This window comes from Fukomys damarensis, unplaced genomic scaffold (assembly GCF_012274545.1).
Source record: "Fukomys damarensis isolate Sample0158 unplaced genomic scaffold, DMR_v1.0_HiC HiC_scaffold_39, whole genome shotgun sequence".
In the NCBI taxonomy this organism is placed as follows: domain Eukaryota; kingdom Metazoa; phylum Chordata; class Mammalia; order Rodentia; family Bathyergidae; genus Fukomys; species Fukomys damarensis.
In genome coordinates, this window is record NW_022900951.1 from 127047502 (window position 1) to 127067220 (window position 19719).

The 19719-nt window shown below is 51.9% G+C and overlaps 1 protein-coding gene across 2 annotated transcripts; it reads right to left on the bottom strand.

Annotated features, from left to right (window-relative positions):
- Positions 1–6: 6 nt before the first annotated feature.
- Haus7 (HAUS augmin like complex subunit 7) lies at positions 7–19646 on the bottom strand. Of its 2 annotated transcripts, none has more exons than XM_010628015.2 (10): positions 19499–19646; positions 18852–18967; positions 18008–18075; positions 17022–17083; positions 11917–12008; positions 11089–11247; positions 10891–10987; positions 10100–10228; positions 9057–9171; positions 7–92 (listed from the first exon to the last, which is right to left on the bottom strand). In XM_010628015.2, the coding sequence occupies exons 1-10, from the start codon at positions 19607–19609 to the stop codon at positions 22–24; spliced, it is 1020 nt and encodes a 339-aa protein (XP_010626317.1). In that variant the 5' UTR covers positions 19610–19646; the 3' UTR covers positions 7–21. The 2 variants fall into 2 exon arrangements, with proteins under 2 accessions (XP_010626317.1, XP_010626316.1); XM_010628014.2 differs by having other exon boundaries at positions 10100–10324.
- Between the last annotated feature and the right edge of the window lie 73 nt (positions 19647–19719).

The window sequence follows — 19719 nt, forward strand, 5'->3', positions numbered from 1 at the left end:
GCTGAAAGCTGCAGCCCCACACTATCCCTTGCCCTCGTTCAGGCTGTCGTTGAAGACCTGGTATTTCCGTGTTAGTTCTTCTAATTTGGTGGCTGCAAAAGAAAGAAAAACACAAAAGCCAAGTGAGCGAGAGGTTCTGGGCCAGAAGAGGCAGGCATCATGCCGGGTCCCCTCAGGGACGACAGGGAGGGCCCCATGTTCACTGTGACCTGCAGAGAACTGCTGAGAGCACTTCAGTGCATCCCAGGCTGCGTCACACAGACATCAAGGCCCTGGCCAGGCCTCGCTGACCCCACCATTCCCACCTGCCATCGCAGGATCCGGAGGCTGCCCGGACTTGGATGGAGGATTCTATGTGAACCACATGGGAACATCCTCGGCGGCATGGGACAGTGCTGAGGCAACTGCTGTGACCCGGCTTCCCAGGCGCATGGTGCCCATGGAGCGAGTCCCTTACCGTCCATCACACCGGCTTCTTCCGCTCCCCTCCTGGCTTGTCCTTGCCCATCCTGACTGTCCCTTCCCTCCTACAGCCCCAGGCTTAGCTACGCTGACTTCACTGGCGAGGATATTGACAGTGACCTGAGCTGCAGTGACAGCCCCAAGTCAGCACCCTCTGCCCACCCCAAGGGTGGCTCTGGAGTGCAGGACTCATGGGGTGTGCCCCAGGGACCGCCCCACACGTCATTAGTGCCATCCTTTATCACATCCCGGGCGCTTCCAGCAGGCCACAGTGCCACTCCGAGGCCCAGCATGGCTTCCTCCTGCCAAGCTTCAGCCCAGCCCCTGGGCCCTGGCACTGCAGGTGGCAGCAGACTGGGACCGGGCAGTACCCTTCAGGCTCCGGTGAGTTCTGGATTTGGAAGGCGGGGTCTGGCCCAATTCAGCTCTGCTGGCGCAGCGTTTCCTTCCTCTCACCCACAGGACTGAGCGCCACTTGGCCCTCGGCTCCTGTGTCTTCTCCCTCTGTTCTGAGAGACTGGTAACCGCACTCTGCTTTCCTGGGCTTTCCCAGTTGTCCCGGTGTCAGCAGTGGCACACCGAGCGGCTCACAGGATGTGTCTGAATATTCCCTGGGTCACAAATTCAGGTCTTCTCTGCACGGTGCCCCCTGTGCCCCATCTGCCCTGGGTGGCAAGCGGAGCCATTTCTGGTGGGGCCCCTCCAAGAGGGGTTTGGAGGACAGGTGGCGTGGAGGGCAGGGCAGAGCACTAGGCCTCAGTTTGGGGTTTGGCCCCTCTGAGACCAGGAAGACATTTGTGTGCATCATTTTCTTCACAAAAAAGCAGGCAAACACCTGCCAGACCCTGTTCCCCCCAGCAGACCAGCCCCCCACTGCTCCCCATTCCCCCAGGCACTGCAGCCTCCCCATACTCCCACCTTCCACTCCTGTCTACCTTACAGCAGCCACCCATGTACAAGGAAGGGGAGTAAAACCCTAAACTCCTCCAAAGTCAATCTGGAAAGCAACCTACATGTCCATCGACAGACAAATAAATAACAAAACTGAGCTCCTCTGGTTAGTGTGGTGGTGCACGCCAATAAACCCAGAGCTCAGGAGGCCGAGGCAAGAGGATTGCCATGAGTTCCAGGCTAGCCTGGACTATACAGCAAGACCCTGTCTCAAAAAACTAAAGGGAAAAAAATAATCTCCTTTGGTAAGCAACAACAGCAAAAGCTTTCAGTGGAGGCCCACTCATTGCTCCCCAGAGTTTGGAGCAATCTTCTCTGAGAGATATGCTTGGACCTCCTCGCCACCTTTCCACAGAACCCTAAAGGCCCAGGGAAGTGGGCTTGTCAAAGTGCAGCCACGAACAGCTGCCTCCCAAGGGGTCTGCACGGATCTTTTCCATATCCTCCAAACTGCAGGAAAAACCCAACTGCTCACCCTGACTGTGTGAGTCCCCTCCAAAATGCCCCTGGCTACTCCCCTTGATCTAAATAAACTCTTGCCTTTTCCACATTCCTTATCTGCTGGCAAAATTCTTTTCTCCACCACCTGTGTCACCAGCCCTCCACAGTAAACCTCCGCCGTGCCGGTGCCACCCATGCCCTCCCCCACTCTCACAGGACAGACAGGGCCGCTGCACCTTGTAAATGTGCCCACACACCTGTGGGGGCTTGGGACCCATGGGACCTGGGACTCTCACTGACACGGTCTGGCTGCTGACACTCAGACAGGAGGAGGTGAAATAGCACAGAAACACGGAGGGCTGCAAGATGGCCTTCGGGAGTGGATTCTAAATCAGAGCAACAGGGTGAAGGACATTCCACATACGGTGAGGCCATCATCACTATACAAAGCCAAGTGGAAAGGTTCTATTTTCAATCCTTCATTTGAATCTGGCATGGTTCACAGGACCAATCAGAAGATGCTCTTTTTAATCCTTCATTTGCATGTAAGCACAGCCAATCAAAAGGCACTGTTCCTGATTCTTCATTTACATATGCCAGGCAGCCAAGTTTTTCTATAGGACAGTTTGTATGAGGCGATGCCAAGTGAGTCACTGATAGGACAACTGTCCCAGTACCTTATTTGCATGAGAGGGAGATAACCCAGCAATTCTGGATACAAAAGACCACTTTCCCGTATGCTCGGGGTTCTGTGATCCTTTTCACCTGCCCGCTCTTGCTCTGTAGAGCTTTTCCCTTTTTCACCCTCAATAAATGTACACCTTCACTGCCTTTTCTGTGTATCTTGTCCAATTCTTTGTTCAGGACACCAAGGACTTAGAAAGAAGCCACATGGACACTCCATCCAGTAACAATCTGACACTGGCCCCGTTTTCTGGGTATGCAGAGAGCCTAAGGATTTGTCTCAAAGCAAACCAGGAAACTGCATCGACTAGAGTGCAGGGGGCTCCAGGGCAGGCAGGGCTGTCCCCAGAAAGGTGTCTGTCTGAAAAGCTGGACCTGCTGCCAGCCAAACTGTGCCCTGGTCACGGTGACTTGAAACACTGTCAAGAATATTAATGGTCATTATTGTCATAATAGAGGGTGGTTGATACACAGTTCATTCCCAGCAATTACACAGAGGATTCAGCTGCAGTCCCATCAGCAAGGCTCAGACTGAGCCATGTGACAGTCTCACAAGGGAGGGGGCAGACCACTACCTGGTGATGTGTTGGTGGAAAACAGTTACAGGCGGGTGTTTTAGCTACTTCTGCTTGAGGCAGTGGATAACAGTCTGGCAAATAGACTACCAAAGGGCTGGGGAGGCAACAATGAGGAGTTGTCCCCTAGGAAGTGAGAAGGCCACATGCAAGCCCAAGGCTGTGGAAATGGCCAGGAGAAACCCAGAAAGGCTCTGGGCTCTCACCAATGGTTAACCTAGAAACTGAGCCAGCAGGAAGTCAAGTAGAAGGAAGAGTTGTCAATTGACCAGTTGAGTATTGATGAAAAACAATAATCTAAAAAGTCCAGAGAGCGCCAATGAGATAAACTCAAAGACTCATTATAATCAAACTGTCCAAAGCCAGAGAACAACAGAATTATGAAAACAAGAAAGTGAAAATACCCATCCCGTGCAAGAATCCTTGGTATGATTAAAAGCTAGTTCCATGGCAGAAGCTCTAAAGAACAATGAAAGTAGGATGACAAATTAAAAGTTTAAAAGAAAAGAACTGTCAACCAGAAATTCCATACCCAGCAAAACTATCCTTCAAAAATAATGGCAAAATTAAGACACTTCCAGATGAATGAAAACCAAGAGAATCTGTCATTGGTGGACCTTCCCTGCGGAAAATACTAAAGGTGGTTCTCTAGGTTGAAATGAAAGAACACTAAACTGACAATGTGAAATAGGAAGAAAGGGGCTAAAGGTGTAGGGAAAGTGGGAAGGGTAGTGGAAAGCTAATAAGGGAAAAAAAATATGAGAAAATGAAAAAATGGAAATGAAGTGTTTGTAAAGGGGGAGGAGAGGAGGGGGTGACGGGAGGGCAGGGACAAGGGGAAAAAATGAGAACCAAGACCTGTCATGTAAAGGTACAAGATCCCAATAATGAATGCAACTGTACCGTATACCTAAAATGTACCAATAAACTCAATGAGGGAAAAAAAAGAAAGAAAGAAATGAAAGAACACTAGATAATAATTCCAGTCCACAGGAAGAAATACAGAACTCCAATGAAGATAACAATATAGGCAAATATAAAAGTGTGTAGAAGTGCATTTTTGTGACTCTTCTACTATTTAATTTAAAAGGCAACTGCATGAAACAATAATCAGAAGTCTGTTTTGATGGGAATACAATATATAAAGCTGTAATGTGTAAAAAATACTACAAAAAAGGAAAGAAAGAAAGAAGTTTTATTAGAGCAAAGCTTTTGTATTTTACTGAATTTTTTTTAATGTTTATTATTTTTTTGGTACTGGGATCGAACTCTAGTCCTTGAGCTTGCGAGGCAGGCAGCTACACCACTGAGCTAAATCCCTGGCCCTGTATACTACGGAAATTAACTAGGTACTAGGTTGTTCTAAGTTGCTAGCTGTAATCCTGAAGACAACCACTAAGAAAATAAAGAAATGATAAGGAAATTAACCACTTAACAGCTTACACCAAGTGTCACTCAGGCAATGCATTTGTCTCTATACTGACTTTCCCAAGTGTCACTCAGGCAGGTGTCATTTCAACCAGTCAATTCTTGTATTCAATAAATTTGATAAAATTGTCACTTTTATATATCCTGTTATATTAGCTTATAAAAATTAACAAAAATATACAATTTTTGGTCGTCCTGTATGTACACAACTGATAAGTGGTTAAAATGGTAGACTAGAAAATAGCTATGTAATACTAAAGAAGCAATAGCAGAAGGATTAAGATTTGAGAATTATAGAAAATAAAGAACAAAATGGCAGATGTGACTTCCACCACAGCATTAACTACATTAAATGTAAAATAATTTAAAAACCCTATCAAAAGATACAGATTGGCAGAATGGATAAAACAGGCTAGCAATCCCTCAGGAAGTTAAGCATGAAGTCACCATATGAGCCAGCAATTCGCCTAGGTGTAGACCCGAGAAGTGAAAACACTCACGTGCAGACTCATACCAATGCTCACAGCAGCATTACTCAGAACAGACATAAACAAGCCATATGCCCACTGAGGGATGATGATCATGGACTATCAATCCACACGACGGGAATTATTCAGCCATGAAGTGGCGTGCACTATGTGAATGAACCTTGAAGGCAGACGCTCAGTAAGAGGCCAGACATAGAAGACCATATATTGTATGTGTCTATTTACAGGATGTCCGGAAGAGATTGGAGCTGGAGGGACGGCAAGTGACTGCTAATGGTATGGAATTTCATTTTGGGGCGATGAAAATATTGTGGACTTAGTTGTGATAGTTGTACAACTCTGTGAATAGCCTAAAAAACCAGATTGCACACTTTTAAAAGGGTGAATTTAGCCGGGCATGGTGGCGCACACCTGTAATCCCAGCACTCAGGAGGCTGAGGCAGGAGGATCGCTGTGAGTACAAGACCAGCCTGGGCTACATAGTGAGTTCCGGGTCAGTCTCAACTATGTAGTGAGACCCTGTCTCAAAAAACAAACAAAAAATTAAAAAATAAAAATAAAAGGGTGAATTTGTTACATGAGTTATAGCTCAGTAAAACTATTACTAAAAATAGGGCTGGGGTGTGGCTCTGTGGTAGAGCTATTGCCTGCATGTGCAAGGCCCTGGGCTCAATCTCCAACACAAGAGAGACAGAGACAGGGACAGAGATGTGAGGAACAAGCTAAAGAAACTACCTTTACCTTCTTTGTTTGAGCTTATTTTGCCATTTGTTTTCTAATCTTCTAATATATGGTGAAAGTTCAAGGATAGGGAAAAAGAAAGAAACAGACTAGAGAACCCAGAGACCCACATATGTATGCATACTTCCCCTCCAAGAGGTGATGCTATTTGAAACTAATGAGGGAAAGAATAGATTTCCATTAAATGGTGCTAGGACACTGTATCCTCATAGGATAAACTGAAGTTGGACCCCCACAGGACATCATACACAAAAATCAACTCTGGAAAGATTACTAACCCAACCACAGACAGTAATGCTCTAAAGGTTTTGGAACACTGTATCACACTGGAGTAGGAAAGTCTACATTTGAATTAAAATCTACTAGCTGTACATTAGTAGCACATGCCTATAATCCTAGCACTCAGTAGGCTGAGGCAGGAGGATCACCATGAGTTGGACATCAGTCAGCCTGGGCTACATAGTGAGTTCAAGGCCAGCCTGAACTATATAGCAAGACCCTGTCTCAAAAAAAAGTAATTAATTAAAAAATTAAAAATTTAAAATCTACTATATACACAATGAGGTACTGCTCTGCCATAAAGAAGGGTGAGCTTCAGACATTTACAGCCAAATAGATGGACCTTGAGACCATACTCTTAAGTGAGATAAATCGGACGCCCATGTTTAAATGCCACATTGTTTCTCTGATGTGAGAAACCAAAAGTGGAAATAAGGACTGAGATGCATAATGGATGTTGGGAAGTGGGAAAGGGAATGAGGAGGAGGGAGGGAGAAAGGAAGGGACAAGGAAAAAAGTGAAAATAGAAGGAAAAAATGGAAACAAAGCTTTTGCGCACAGGGAGGAGAGGGGATTTGAGGAGGGAATGGGATAAAATGAAATGTATCCCAAAAAATCTACTATATATGAAAACACCACATAAAAGGTCTTCAGGGAGAGTGGGGAAACATGAACACCTCAGGACCCCTATAGAATATAAACAGGACTGCATATCCATGAAATAAGACAAACAAGCCCAACAGAGAACCAAGAAAAGCTCCAACAGGTACTTCAATGAAAGAGAAAACTTCACTGGTCAGTAGTGTATGAAAAGCTACAACCCTGTTAGAAATAAGAGAAATGCCAAAGACGAATGAAACACCTTTTATACCACCCAACAGGCACCAATTCGAAAGACAGACACAGCAAGGGTCCCCGGGACTGTGGCCATGCTGGAAGGAAGGGCCCCAGGGAAGCTGGCCACACGTGCACGGGGGCCACGGCCGACACGCTCATGCAGCGGTCCTCGCAGACCCGCACAACCAGGCAGAGCGGCACACAAAGCCGGCAGCACGCAGGCCAAGTGGCAGAACACGACGGGCGGGAGGCGACACACAGCAGACAGGGAGGAGAAATGTTCCCAGACAGCTGCGCTCACTCGCTCACCTTCCTCCACGGCTGCCTGCCCGCTGCCACAGCTGAGCTGCAGAGTGCCACAGATACCGCCGGGCCCACCGGGCTGAAAATATTTACTGCCTAATCCTCAACTTAAAAAGCTGGCAGACCTGTGCCGCATGGGAATGGGATGAGCAAATTACAAACAGTGCACACAAATGTCACAAAGAAACGATTGTCAGGTTGGGACAGCAGGGGGCCAGGGGCCAGGAAGCACACGTGGTAGCCGTGCTCGTTTCCCATCTTGGTTGTGGTGACCCAAATGCCCACTTTGAAATCACCTGGTTTGGAATAAAGCGATTTGACCAGAACCGGGAAAACATCCAAACCAGCTGGGTTTGCCAGTCAAGGCTCTCTTAAAATGCTCCTTTTCTTCTTTAAAAAAGACCAAACTTTTAAAATGTACATTTCTGCAGTTAAAGAAGACAGGAAAAGTTTAATTAAAATTAAGTTCAGAGACAGTTCTGCCTCAATCCAATAGCACAACTGAAAGGATCAAACCCAGTGCTGCTAAGTAAGACGGCAATCACGTGGCCTGATCGCCTGGTCCATTAACATGACACGGGCACACGTGCAAGGTAGGATGCTAAAATGAGGATAACGCGCTACGTCTGAACACGTTCACTGTGTCCTTTTGTCAAAGACGGATAACCAAGGGCAGAAACAGCCTCAGCGACAGACCAGAGAGAAAAGGCTAAAGAAATAAACTGGGCCACCTCTGATGCCAGTGCAGAGAAAAGCAATGTCCGTATGCTGGCTCATTTCCTTCAGGGATTTCATTCGCTTATTTGTTCCTTTAGAAAGGTGAGGTCGTACTGCTATTTTGTTTCCCAATCTGTATTTTTCCTTTAACATTTTACAATATGTCATCGTAACCAATGCTTTAAACAGTGGCTCCTGTCCTACCACAGTAAACCGTTCCTTAGAGAGCACTGCTAATGCAGGACTTAAAGTCATTTCTACCTTTTCACTATCATAAATCCTGCGTCTTGGTCACTTCCTGTCACTAGGACAAAACACCCATCACCCACAACATAAAAGAGAGATGTGGTTCATGTTTTCAGTACAGTTGGCCAGCTCCGAGGCGGAAACATCATGGCAGAAGGGCACAGAGGAGGAGAGCTGCTTCCCTGAAGGTAGCCAGGGAGCAGAGACTGAGGGAGACACACCTGTGAAATACACACTCCCAGACACCTGCCTCTTCCAGCCAGAGCCCCCACACTCGGCCCTGAGCTCATCCAACACCGATCCCCAGATGAGCACAGCACCCCATGAGCCAGTTACCTGCACGCAGCCCTGCCTCTGGCCAGGGAGCCTTTGGGGACTTTCTAGATCTAAACCACAACAATGCATAACAGCAAAAAACAGAACAACCCACAGACTCAGCAATGGCAACTAACGAAGGGGACTCATGCTTGACAGTGAAATGTATCACTAGGGCCCTGGGAATGCTGATAATGAGCCCAAGGGGACAGACGCGATGGAAAAGCATATGTATGTCAGGGTCACGCTTCCAAGTGACACAGTGATAGGAACGAGAACAGGAAACACCTCTATACCAACACCGACCACCTCTGGGCTGCAGGAGTGGGGATCCCTTTGGTTTTCACTTCTACACATCCCTGAGTCCCCCTACCTTCCTACCAGGGATCTTTTGCTTTTGGAATCCATGAAAAGCATTTCTTCCAGGAGAAGGAAAGCAGCAATTAGAAAAAGACTTCCCAAGGGCCAGCCCCCAAGTGCTCCCCCAGGGCCAGTGAGGCACCGAAAGATGAGACCATACCTGAGCCAGGCCCTAAGCCAAGCGGGTACTGCACCTTGTGACGCCAGGACACCAGCTGCGATCACGTACCTAGGCTCATCACAGAGCTGCTGCCATCCCAACAGATCGGCTCCTTCTCCTGTCTTTTCACCGCATCCATGGCCTCCGCAGAGGTACCCGTGACCTCCTCGACTGCTTTCAACAGCTGGCAGGAAGCAAGGGCATGTGTGGCACTTACCTGCAGGTGGCACCTCCCACTTCCCACCCAACCTCACGCTGAGTGCGTGACAGAGAACCATGGGCGAGGGCCAGAGCCCACGGCTAGCACTGCCAACACAACTCGAGGCTTTGTCATCCCGGCCACTGGGGTTGCCACACTATCACAGCTCCCTGGCAACCCTCAGTGCCTAGGGACATGGCAGCATGGCGTGCTATCCCACCCAAGTCAAGCAAATGGTAGGGCAGAACAAAATATGCAAAGAAAAAACCGCCTTTGCGCTAGGAACGAGGACTATGCCCTAACGGCCCCTGTTGTGTGAGTGTCACACTGGCCTGAGGTTGGGATGTCTTAGAGCCTTTCTGGTAAAAACCCAAAATAAACATACAGAACCCTTGAGCCAATGTCAGGATGTGCACATGGCAACACAGGGATCATAAGCAAAGCTGGCCAGCCCGGAGGATCTGAACCACAGAACAACGGAACAAGCAAACATTTACTTAGTCAGCTTAGCCCGCCTGGTCTGGGCTAGCTCACAGGCACAGACCCCCCATACGCAAGGCCAATTCAAAGGCAGGAGCTGGGAGCCGGGTGAAGGAGGCCCCGAGAGAGGCAGTGCACAGAGCCCTTCAGGGGCTCAGCTGATGCCCCACAGTGACCTCTTAGGGACAACATCTACATCAGCTCTCCTCCCTGCTACCACCTAGGCACCTCCCCGCACGCCACAAAATGTCTGCCGCAAGCTACTGAGAGCCCGGGTCAGAAGCTCAAGGCCCGGCCTCGACACACTGGCTCACTGGCTCGGGGAGCCCAAACTCATTCCAGACCTCAAGTCTCTGGGGTCCCCAGGTAGGTGTGAGCTCTTGGCATGGTGGAAAGGGCCCAAAGGGAGAGGAAAGGACAGCAGGGTCCTTACTTGGCTGCAGGAAGTGAGAGTCTGGTACACAGCCTGGACAATGGGGCCACATGGGTGGAGGTTGGGGTCCGGGTGCTGGCAGCATTCCCCCAGCTCGTTGTCATACACTTGGATGAAGGCCAGGACCAGCTGGTTGAAGTCAGAGATGACCAGGCTCAGCTTCTGCTCCAGCATGCTGGTATCGGCACCACCCACAGCCTCCCCAGCCTTGTGCTGCTCCAAGCTCTGCAAAGCCATCGGGGACAGTGATAGGCCACCCTGCCTGGCCAGCCCACATCTTCTACAGTGGACAGGCGAGGTGGAGACAGGAAAGAGGACCAGGGCAGATCAGAAACAATCAGGACATGATATACAATGTATAACAATTCCCCCAAGTGAAGGTAACTACTAAAGTCTAGCAAATGTACACTAATAAAACCTTTTAACTTTGAAAGCTAATAATAAGACCTAGCAGGCAGGCGGGATGCCGAACAGCAGCCTCCATAAGCAAGAGGCCAAGAGCCAGCCACACTGAGCTTCTAACCTGCTGCTCATTGATGCACACACAAGGCCACAGTCTCTGTCCCCAAAAGAGCCCTGCCAAAGGGCTGTCAGGAGCACTGCCTGTGACATGGCACATGAAGCATGGCACTTGGGGCTGACCCTCCCTCCCAGGAGAGCCTCCTGGCTCCTATCACAGGAAGCATCCACCTCATGTAACCCAGCAGGTAGGGATAGAGGCGTCCCTGCCCCAGGACTCAGAGTAGGGCCTGGACCTCAAGGTCCACAACCCCAGAAGCCAACAGCCTCACCTCGGCCCTGAGTGCCCACAGCTTGGCCGCACCCTCCTGCAGCTGCCTGGCCAGTTCCGCCACCTTCTCCGTCTCCGACTGGGCCACGGGATCAGCCCTACAGGGGAAGAAGGGGCACTTTGCAGCTCTCTCTGCACACATCAACCCTACCCTGAGCAGACAGGAGCGGCCAGGACTGCGGCCGTCTTCCACACCTACCCTTGCCAGTCGTCACCCTGGTTCTTGAGGACGGGCTGCATGTCCACGGGCCATGGGTCTGACTCGGGGTTCAGAAGCATCTCCAGCTGCACGCTGGAGAGGAACTCCTCCAGCAGTCCCTCATTCTTCTCGGCATCATCCTCGAAGTCCTCCTTCACACTGCAAATGCAGGTCCAGGCCCTGTCATCACAGCCGGGACACTGGCCCGGCAAGCCTGAGGTCCCATGCGGAAGACCCCAGAGGTAAAGGAGAGCCGGCAGAAGAGCACGGTACCGAACCCTACTGCTCTGCATCTCTCCCAGCCTCTGCTTGCTTTGGCGCCACTGACGGGGGCACCTAGGCACTCATTTGCTCTCCTCCAATGTGCCTGGGCTCTCTTCTCTGAAGCCCCCAGTGCTGACAACCCGGGACCTTGGGCAATGATCTGGGACCTCAGGACACCAGCCACTGGGTCACACAAGGGAGGGGTGTCCTGTCTCAGCCTGCACCTCTAGCTCCCGGACCACCATGTGACTGCTGCCACCAGAGAGGGATGGTGAGACCCCCCAGGAGATCCGTACCTAGGTCACAGGACAGCCAGGCCAGGGCCCCATGTGGGCTGCTGGGATCTTTACCTGGGGTAACTGGAGCATCCGACAGCCAGGCTTTGCACGGCATCAAGCATCTGGCCCATGAACTGCAGCTGCTTCCGGGGACTGACACCTCTAGCTCCCGGACCACCATGTGACTGCTGCCACCAGAGAGGGATGGTGAGACCCCCCAGGAGATCCGTACCTAGGTCACAGGACAGCCAGGCCAGGGCCCCATGTGGGCTGCTGGGATCTTTACCTGGGGTAACTGGAGCATCCGACAGCCAGGCTTTGCACGGCATCAAGCATCTGGCCCATGAACTGCAGCTGCTTCCGGGGACTGGCACAGCCCTGGGCAGGGAAAGCCACACATATTTGTGGCCAGAGCCAAGCAGGTCCCCTGCCCGGACTTCCCCCAGCTCCCCATCCATGCCCAGCAGCTTCTCCCCCAGGCTCATTGACTATGGCCTTGGGGACTGCTGCCACCAGCGCTCCCTGCTGGGCCCCACCTCAGGAAGGCACAGCAACACCCAGGACCACACTGGAATCCATACAGCTTAATGGGTGGGTGTGTGGCCCACAGCAGAGCCTGCTAAGGCAGAAAGCAGTGGTGGCTGTTCTAGCAGATCACCCACCCAGCCGGGGCACAGAAGCCACCCAGCTAGCACGACAGGCCCCTGGGGGTAGCCTGCTAAGCAGCCATGGACCCCAGGCTTCCAAGTAGCTGCTCTGGAAGGCTGATCCCATCTCCTACTGCCCACCTGCCTGAAGGTGTGCAGGATTCCCATGGGGCACTGCCAGGACACAAGCGCAGGGCAGTCCTTCCAGAAAGTCACTGGTTCCAGGACCCAATACAACCTGAGGAGCCATGCCCACCCCAGGAAGCCAAGGATGAGCAGGGCATCAGAGGGCCAGCTCTGTCAGCTCTCAACTTCACCTCCCCATCGGCCCTGCCCAGACAAGGCTGCTCAGAAGAATGCAACAGAAGGGAGTCACTCAGCTGGCAACTCCCAAAAAGGCCCTGCAAGAGGCCATTGCTCCAAAAGTGGGCACCAAAGGCACAGGAGGTTCCTAGGCAGAGGGGGACTTGGGGACAGCATGCTTCCTTGTCTGTGGTGCTGAGTGCCCAACTGCAGCTGCTGCCACTGCCCACAGGCCTAGCTACCGCCTGTGTGACCAGGTCCACCTCCACAAGCTCAGCCTGCCATTGGTTGATCTGCTTCAGGGATACCCTCCCAGGGCAGCCATGGGCTAGACGGTGGGACACTGTCTAGGCGGGAGACAGCCCACACAGAACCGTGACAGTGACCTCCCCTGGGACCTCACAGAGCTTCGACTGGGGGTCCAGGCGGGGACACCCCTACCCACTGTCACCTCCAAAGCAGAGAGCTGGCTCCCAATGCCCAGGATAGCCCAGCTGTGGCCACAGCGCTGACTCCCCTGGGCAGCCTCAGCCTGTCCCCCTCACCCTGTGAGCTCTCCAACACCACAAGTCTCACCACCCAGGTCCCTTCTACATGGCCAGGGCCTGACCACGACACGCCCCAAGGTCTGCTCCACACTGGGCCCCCGACACGGTGCCTCCCATCCATTTCCTGTCTGCTCCCCAGCGAGGGCACACCAGCACCCAGTGAGGCATCCATCATGCCCTCCCAGGCCCCCAACCCACCCACCTCTCTCCCAGCACCAGCACTTGAGCCAGCAGCTAGGCCTGCCTGGGTGCTGCACAGGGGGCCAGCGGGGCTCCAACAGCCACCCCTGCCTCACCTTTCAAACCCCGTGCCTTAGCCACAGCCACCTCTGCCATACTTAAGGGAAGCCGGCTTTGCGAGCCTCAGCAGCCGCCACTACCAACACCTCCACCAGTCTGGGCACCCCCCACACTACAAAGGGTCACATGATCCACCCAACTGCTCTCCATCTTGACCTGACCACTCCCTCCATTGTACCGAAGCCTAAAGTGACCAAGCACCGCCACCCCAGGGCCTTTCCACTCACTGGCCTCCAATGGCCTCTTTCCATCTGGCTGCACTGATACCTTTTGCTGAGCTGATTTGCAGACAATGCAATTCACCCTTTCCAAGTACATGGAGCAGTGGCTGTTAGGGTAGTGCAGCGCTGCACATGTTAGAACATCCCTAGCCTCTGAGAAGCAGCCCCAGACCCATTAGGAGTCGCTCCCTATTACCCCCTCCCACAGGCTGCCAAGCACCCTGATCCTTCCTGCCTTTGTGGACTGGCCACCTCTGGACATCTCCCATGGGAGGGACCCTATACTCTGTGCCTCTTCTGTCTGGCCACTTTCGCTTCACTTAGCGTCCTTGTCCTTGGGATTGCCCACGCAGCGGCACACACCTGTCGTTTACTCCCGAGTGCTCAAAATTAGTTTACCCATTCACCAGTTGAGGGACATCTGGGTTATTTCCACTTTCTGGCTATTAAATATCTGTTGACACTTATGTTTAAGTTTTGGTGCACATGTTTTCTTTTTTGGTACTAGGCATGGAACCCAGGGGTGCTGATCTACACCCCCAGCCCCTTTTAAAATTTTCACACAGGGTGTCACGAAGTTGCCCAGGCTGAGCTAAAACTTGTGATCCTCCTGCCTCATCCTCCCAAGTGCAGGGATTATAAGTGTGCACCACCACACCCAGCTTAGTGCCTAAATTTAATAAAGACCAAGTGATTTGTTTTTCCTTTTGTTGCTTTGCTTTTGGTGTCAAATAATGACTTTTTAAATATCCTTACAAACTCCTGGATTTTAGGACATGTGAAGGGCTGCCGTCTACTGCGGCCTTTGTGCCCATGGTATCGACGTGAGCCCCCTCTTTGGCCACTAAGGGTGCCTCCTGCTAGTTGGCTCCAGAGTCCCTCAGATGTCACCCTAAATTTCAGATGGCTGCCTTGCTCCCTGCTGGGACAAAGTGTTCCTGGCCCAACTTGCACATTTCCTCTGGCCTGATTACAACCAGGCACCCTTGTTCTAGGCAAGAGAATGTGTGTATCTTAGGAGTCTCAGGTTGATAATCCCGACTACAATCTGGGACGACAGAGCAAGAACAAATGGAACATTGCCATCTGTATCTTCTTCCCCTGTGGGAAGAGGGCAGTGGTCACCCAACGTCACAGAGTGCAGAACACCATTGAGATGATGCGGGGACAGGTCACGAAGGCCATCAGCGCCCATGGGAAACAGGAAATAGAAGTTGCTACTTGGCCGGGTACAAGGTCTCCTTTGTGGGGAGAGTGTTGGAACGAGTTACAATCAGCCATTGCTCAGCACTGGGAACGTACTAAATGTTGCTGAATTGACGCTAAAATGAGTTAAGCACAGAGTACAGTTTCAGCCTGGAGATAGGTGGTGGTAATGGCAGCACACCATGAACGTGCTCAATGCCACTGGACTATGCTAAAATGGCAAAGATGGTCAACTTTACCTTATGTACATGTCACGATTTAAAAAAACGTAAAAGAATAGAGCCTGCTGGGAAACTTTTAAAAGAGAGTTGAAATGGTAAATTTTATATTACGTCCACTTCACCACGATAAAAAACATGCAAAGACTAGAGTAAGGAAAGGGTCCAGCTGCAAGTGGGGCAGAGGAATGACACACATCCTTCTCTCCCACAGAAGGCCCAGGGCACAGCGAGTGCCAACAAGCAGGTGGGCAGGCAGGCCAGAGCCCCTGGCACTCACTGCCATGCTTCTCCCTCCAGCGTGCGCTGAGTAAACTCAGCCCAGACAGAGGCCCAGAAGGCAGCGCTGCAGAACAGACAGAGACCTCCAGGACAGAACCTCCCGTTCATTCTGCTCCAAGGAATAGAGAAGAGAACCTGGAAAGTGCAGAGAGAATAGGGGCGCCCCTGGCCTTGCCTCTTCTCTGTTCACTCAGAGCTTGCGGGGTAGCAACAAAAGCAACCAGGAAGAGAAAAAAACACAGGAGCCCAACTCCAATGCAGGAGAAACCCTTCTCCATTCAGGGTGCTGCAAAGCCACAGCACCAAGCCATGGAGGTGGGCGGCATATGGCCAGTGGATGGAACTACAAAGTGTCAGAGAGCTGGTGGAGAAAAAAGAGCTCAGGAAGGTGGCCCCAAGGATCTGCCTGTGACAGCCTGGTCTCAGCCCTGGGGGGGCCCAATCAGATACTAAGCCAGGGAGAGGCCAGGGGCCCAGTCCCAGGCTGAGCACTGGGTGGTACACACAAGTGGCCTGGAAGAAGCTGAACACCCACACCGGAAGCACAAGCAGGCAAGGAGCACCAGACTTCACTGCTACAACCTCAGCAGGTTCAGCACCCCCAAGAATACTTAAACACTGTGTTCCACACAAGCCAGCAAGAAACAACCTGTGGGGCCAGGGATGTAGCTCAGTGGTTCCGCCACCTGCCTGGAAAGCAAGGTAGAATTCAATCCCCTGTACCAAAAAAAAAACAAAATAGCCAGAGTCCAGGAAGCAATCCCAAATCACTTGGCACACACACGCAAAAAAAATCACAAGACATGCAACTTGTATGGGAAGAGACATCAACAGATGCCAAGGACAAGATCACATCAAGGTTGGGGTGATATGACAAGGATTTCAGAGCAGCCTTCCTAAAAATGCTCAAGAAAGCCAACTATGAACAGAGAACAAAAGATAAAATAGGAAAAAACATCGACAGAGAAACAGGAAAGATAGTAACAATCAGGTAGCAACTTTACACGGGCTCTAGGGGATGTCTCCATGAGTTGTAACAAATGTGCAGCCCTGGGGCAGAATCCTGACAACAAGGGAGGAGGCCTGAAGAGGAGGCAGGGAAATGTTGGTACTTTCAGGCTCAAATTTGCTGGGAACCTAAACCTACTCCGAAATTTGAGACTATTTGAAAGAACAAAAGCACTCACTGAAGCGGCCAGAGAAATGGAGTGCAGCCACATTGGAATTAAGAGTTCAGAGCTGCAGAGCTCACCTTTGGAGGCCTGGCCCGGCCAGCATGAGCACTGTGAAATGGGGTTAATACCACCGAGGGGGCTGTAGCAACAACTGGTCCATAAAGTACCTAGGATGGTGCTGGGCAAGGGTGATGTTATCCAGGGAAGGCAGGCCGTTCTCCATTCCTTTGGTCATCAAAAGCCAGAGCTGGGCCTCCTCCACCACTGCCCTCCCTGACAGCCTGAGGAAGGGCCAGAGTCTGTCAATGTGGGAGATGCCTGCCTAGCTGTCTCTGCCCAAGGCTCCCTAGAGAAACGACCTACCCAGGCCGCAGGAACTTCAAAGCCACTAGGGCAGAAAACCCACCATCCCCACACCAGCACCCCAGATTCTGCCCCAGGGCAAAAAGCATGCATGGCCCCTGTGGGGCGAGATGAGGACCCCCTCTTACCTTAACCAGATCCTGGTCATCCGGCGCACACAGCATCAGCTCGTGGCCTAGCTTCACCATCTCTGTCAGAGCACAAAGACCCTGTTACTGCAAATACCACCCAAACGGAGGAGAACCCCAGCCATGTGCAGGGTGCTGAGGGGCCCCGGCTGGTGCACACAGACGCAGGTGGAGTCATGCTCTGGTGCCTATTGCTGTGTGACCTGCATCCATCACTGCCCCTCTGCAGGCATTGGTTTCCTTGCTGGAAAACCACAGGTTGCCCACCATGCTCTTGCATACATGGGACTTCAACTCTGACTTCCCTTGGGGGTGCCAGCCTCTCAGCGATCTCCTACGGCTTTATTTTTTGCTTTTTTTTTTTTGCTTTTTTTGTTTTGTTTTGCTTTTTGTTTTTTGAGCACTGGAGATTGAATCCAGGCCCTTGACACTGAGCTACATCCCCAGCCCCCAGGCCTGCTTTTATTTTTTATTTTGAGATAAGATCTCACTAAGTCACTCAGTTGCCCAGGCTGGTCTCCAACTTCCCATCCTCCTGCCTCAGTCTCCCAAATATCTGGGACTACAGGTATGTGCCACTATGCCTGATTCCTTTGTCTAATTTTCATTACCAGGTTCAAGATAGTTTCTACCAAGAAATGATTTAAGCAAGAAAAAGAAAAAAGAAGAAAGTTGCAGGATGAACCCTGCAGAGAGCAGCCAAAGTTCTAGGAATGCCACAGGTAAGACAGTGCAGCTGGGAAACAGAACATGGTGACATCTGCAGGAATGGCCATCCCCACCCGCAGCACCACAGAGGACCTGCATGTTCTCGGTGCTTATGAGAGCTCCCCCAACTTGCAAACCTGGGAGGCCCTGACTCTGGAAGCATACAGGCACATGCACAGGGGTGGCCTACACAGGAGAAAGCACTGATGGAAAGCACACCCCAGCTTGGCAGAAATGCTGTGCCAGATCTCAGGACTGCCCGGAACGTATAGCCATACCTTGGATCTTTGCCTCCACCGGGGCCCCATTCAGTGAGCTGAACTTGTCTTGCATGGAGGGACAGACCCTGCAGGGAAACAGCAAAGCTCATGAGCTGAGGGGTCTGGAGAGCCTCCCACCACAACCTAGAGGGGCTTACTGTGCAGGTACTAAATTGCCACCAAATATCACTTTCAAATGGCTCATTTCGTGTCAGGTGCCTTTTATGTCTGACCATTATTTGGGAAAAATACTTCAGAAATGTGAATACTAAAAAGAAATACCTTCTCCCAAGAAAAAAGAAAGCTGAATGCTCACAAGGTAAAAGAACACTGCGTTTTCTGGAAGCGCTCAGGCCTGAGGAACTGGCCCCTGGTGCCCCTGGGCATGCTGTTCCCCAAGAGCAGACATCCAGTAGGGTGTCAGGAGCGCTCCCTTTGCCTCGTGTGCAGGCTTTGCTTCCTGCACACATATTCAGACAGGACACACACTCTACCACCCCGACCGGAAGCACTGGAAAACAGGGTCACAGCACAGGGGCTGACAACTGCTGCCACATGAGAGCCACCTGGTGAGCCAAGGGCCAAACTGGATCCCTACGGACTGCCCTCTGCCACAAGATCCAAGAGGCACACTTCACACTACAGCTGACCCTTGGCTCCCCGGTCCGAGAAACACTGAAATCAAACACTTTTCAGGTCCCTGCCAACCCTGAACCTCCAAACTTGTAGTTGCAGTGAGGAAGTCACACAAGCCCAGCCCAGTGTGCCAAGGTGGTAGGTGGACTAGCCCTGCATGGCTGGGCCAGCATCTCTGAGCAGCTGCTCTCCTGGGCCGCACGAGGCGGACCCCCGAGGGTGTTACCGTGTACACATCCACTCCAGGATCTCCAGGCGGTACTTCGAAGGCGTGCACAGCAGCTCATGAATCGTGTTTGGCTCTGTGATGTACAGACCCTCCAGCAAGGGACACTTCAGGTCCTAAGCAAAGAAAAGGAAAGGCCGAGGCTTAATTGGGAAGCCAGTCACTGGGGGCTGGCAATGGCATTCTGTTAGCGTGTAGGACCCCTGCCTACGCACACATTTGGTGCCAGCCAGAGCAGGGTGCCCACTACAGCATCCCTCTGGCTTTCCTTCCTTCTTGCCAAGCTGAGGTCCCTCATCCTCACCCCACACGCTCTGCAGCCTGCGGCCTCCCTGCCTTTAAGCGGACCCCTCCGGGCTCTGCTGGGTGGCAGCAGCGCCTTCGGGAGATTCAGACCCGGTCTCTAGGTGGAGCGGAAGGGGAAGGGGAGCAAGAGAGGTCTCTGCGCTTGTGGCTGCGGGGAAGAGGGAGGGCGTACGGGGAGGGGAGATGGCGCATGCCGCCTGCTGCAGGGCAAGAGCGAGCGGCCGGCACCCAGGACAGGGGCCGCGTGGCATCGCCGGTTTTCGCAGCGAGCCCGTGAGTGTCTCCGACAGGGCCCTGCCCGCTCCCCAGCCCTCTGGTTGAACTCCCTAAGCCCACGGCACCTTCAGCTTTCTGAACACCTCCAAGGCCGCTTTGAACACACGGCTGTCACCCTCATCTTCGCAATAATCGCCACCAAAGCCCGGAGCGAACGCTGCAGCCGCCTCGGCCATCTTTCCCGCTTGGAGCAGGGTTCCGCCCACCCGCGGTCTTCACTGGCCCATCTGCCAATCACACGCTAGCTCCGCGCTCTCTTGCGGCGGCGCGGCGGGCGGGACGGAGC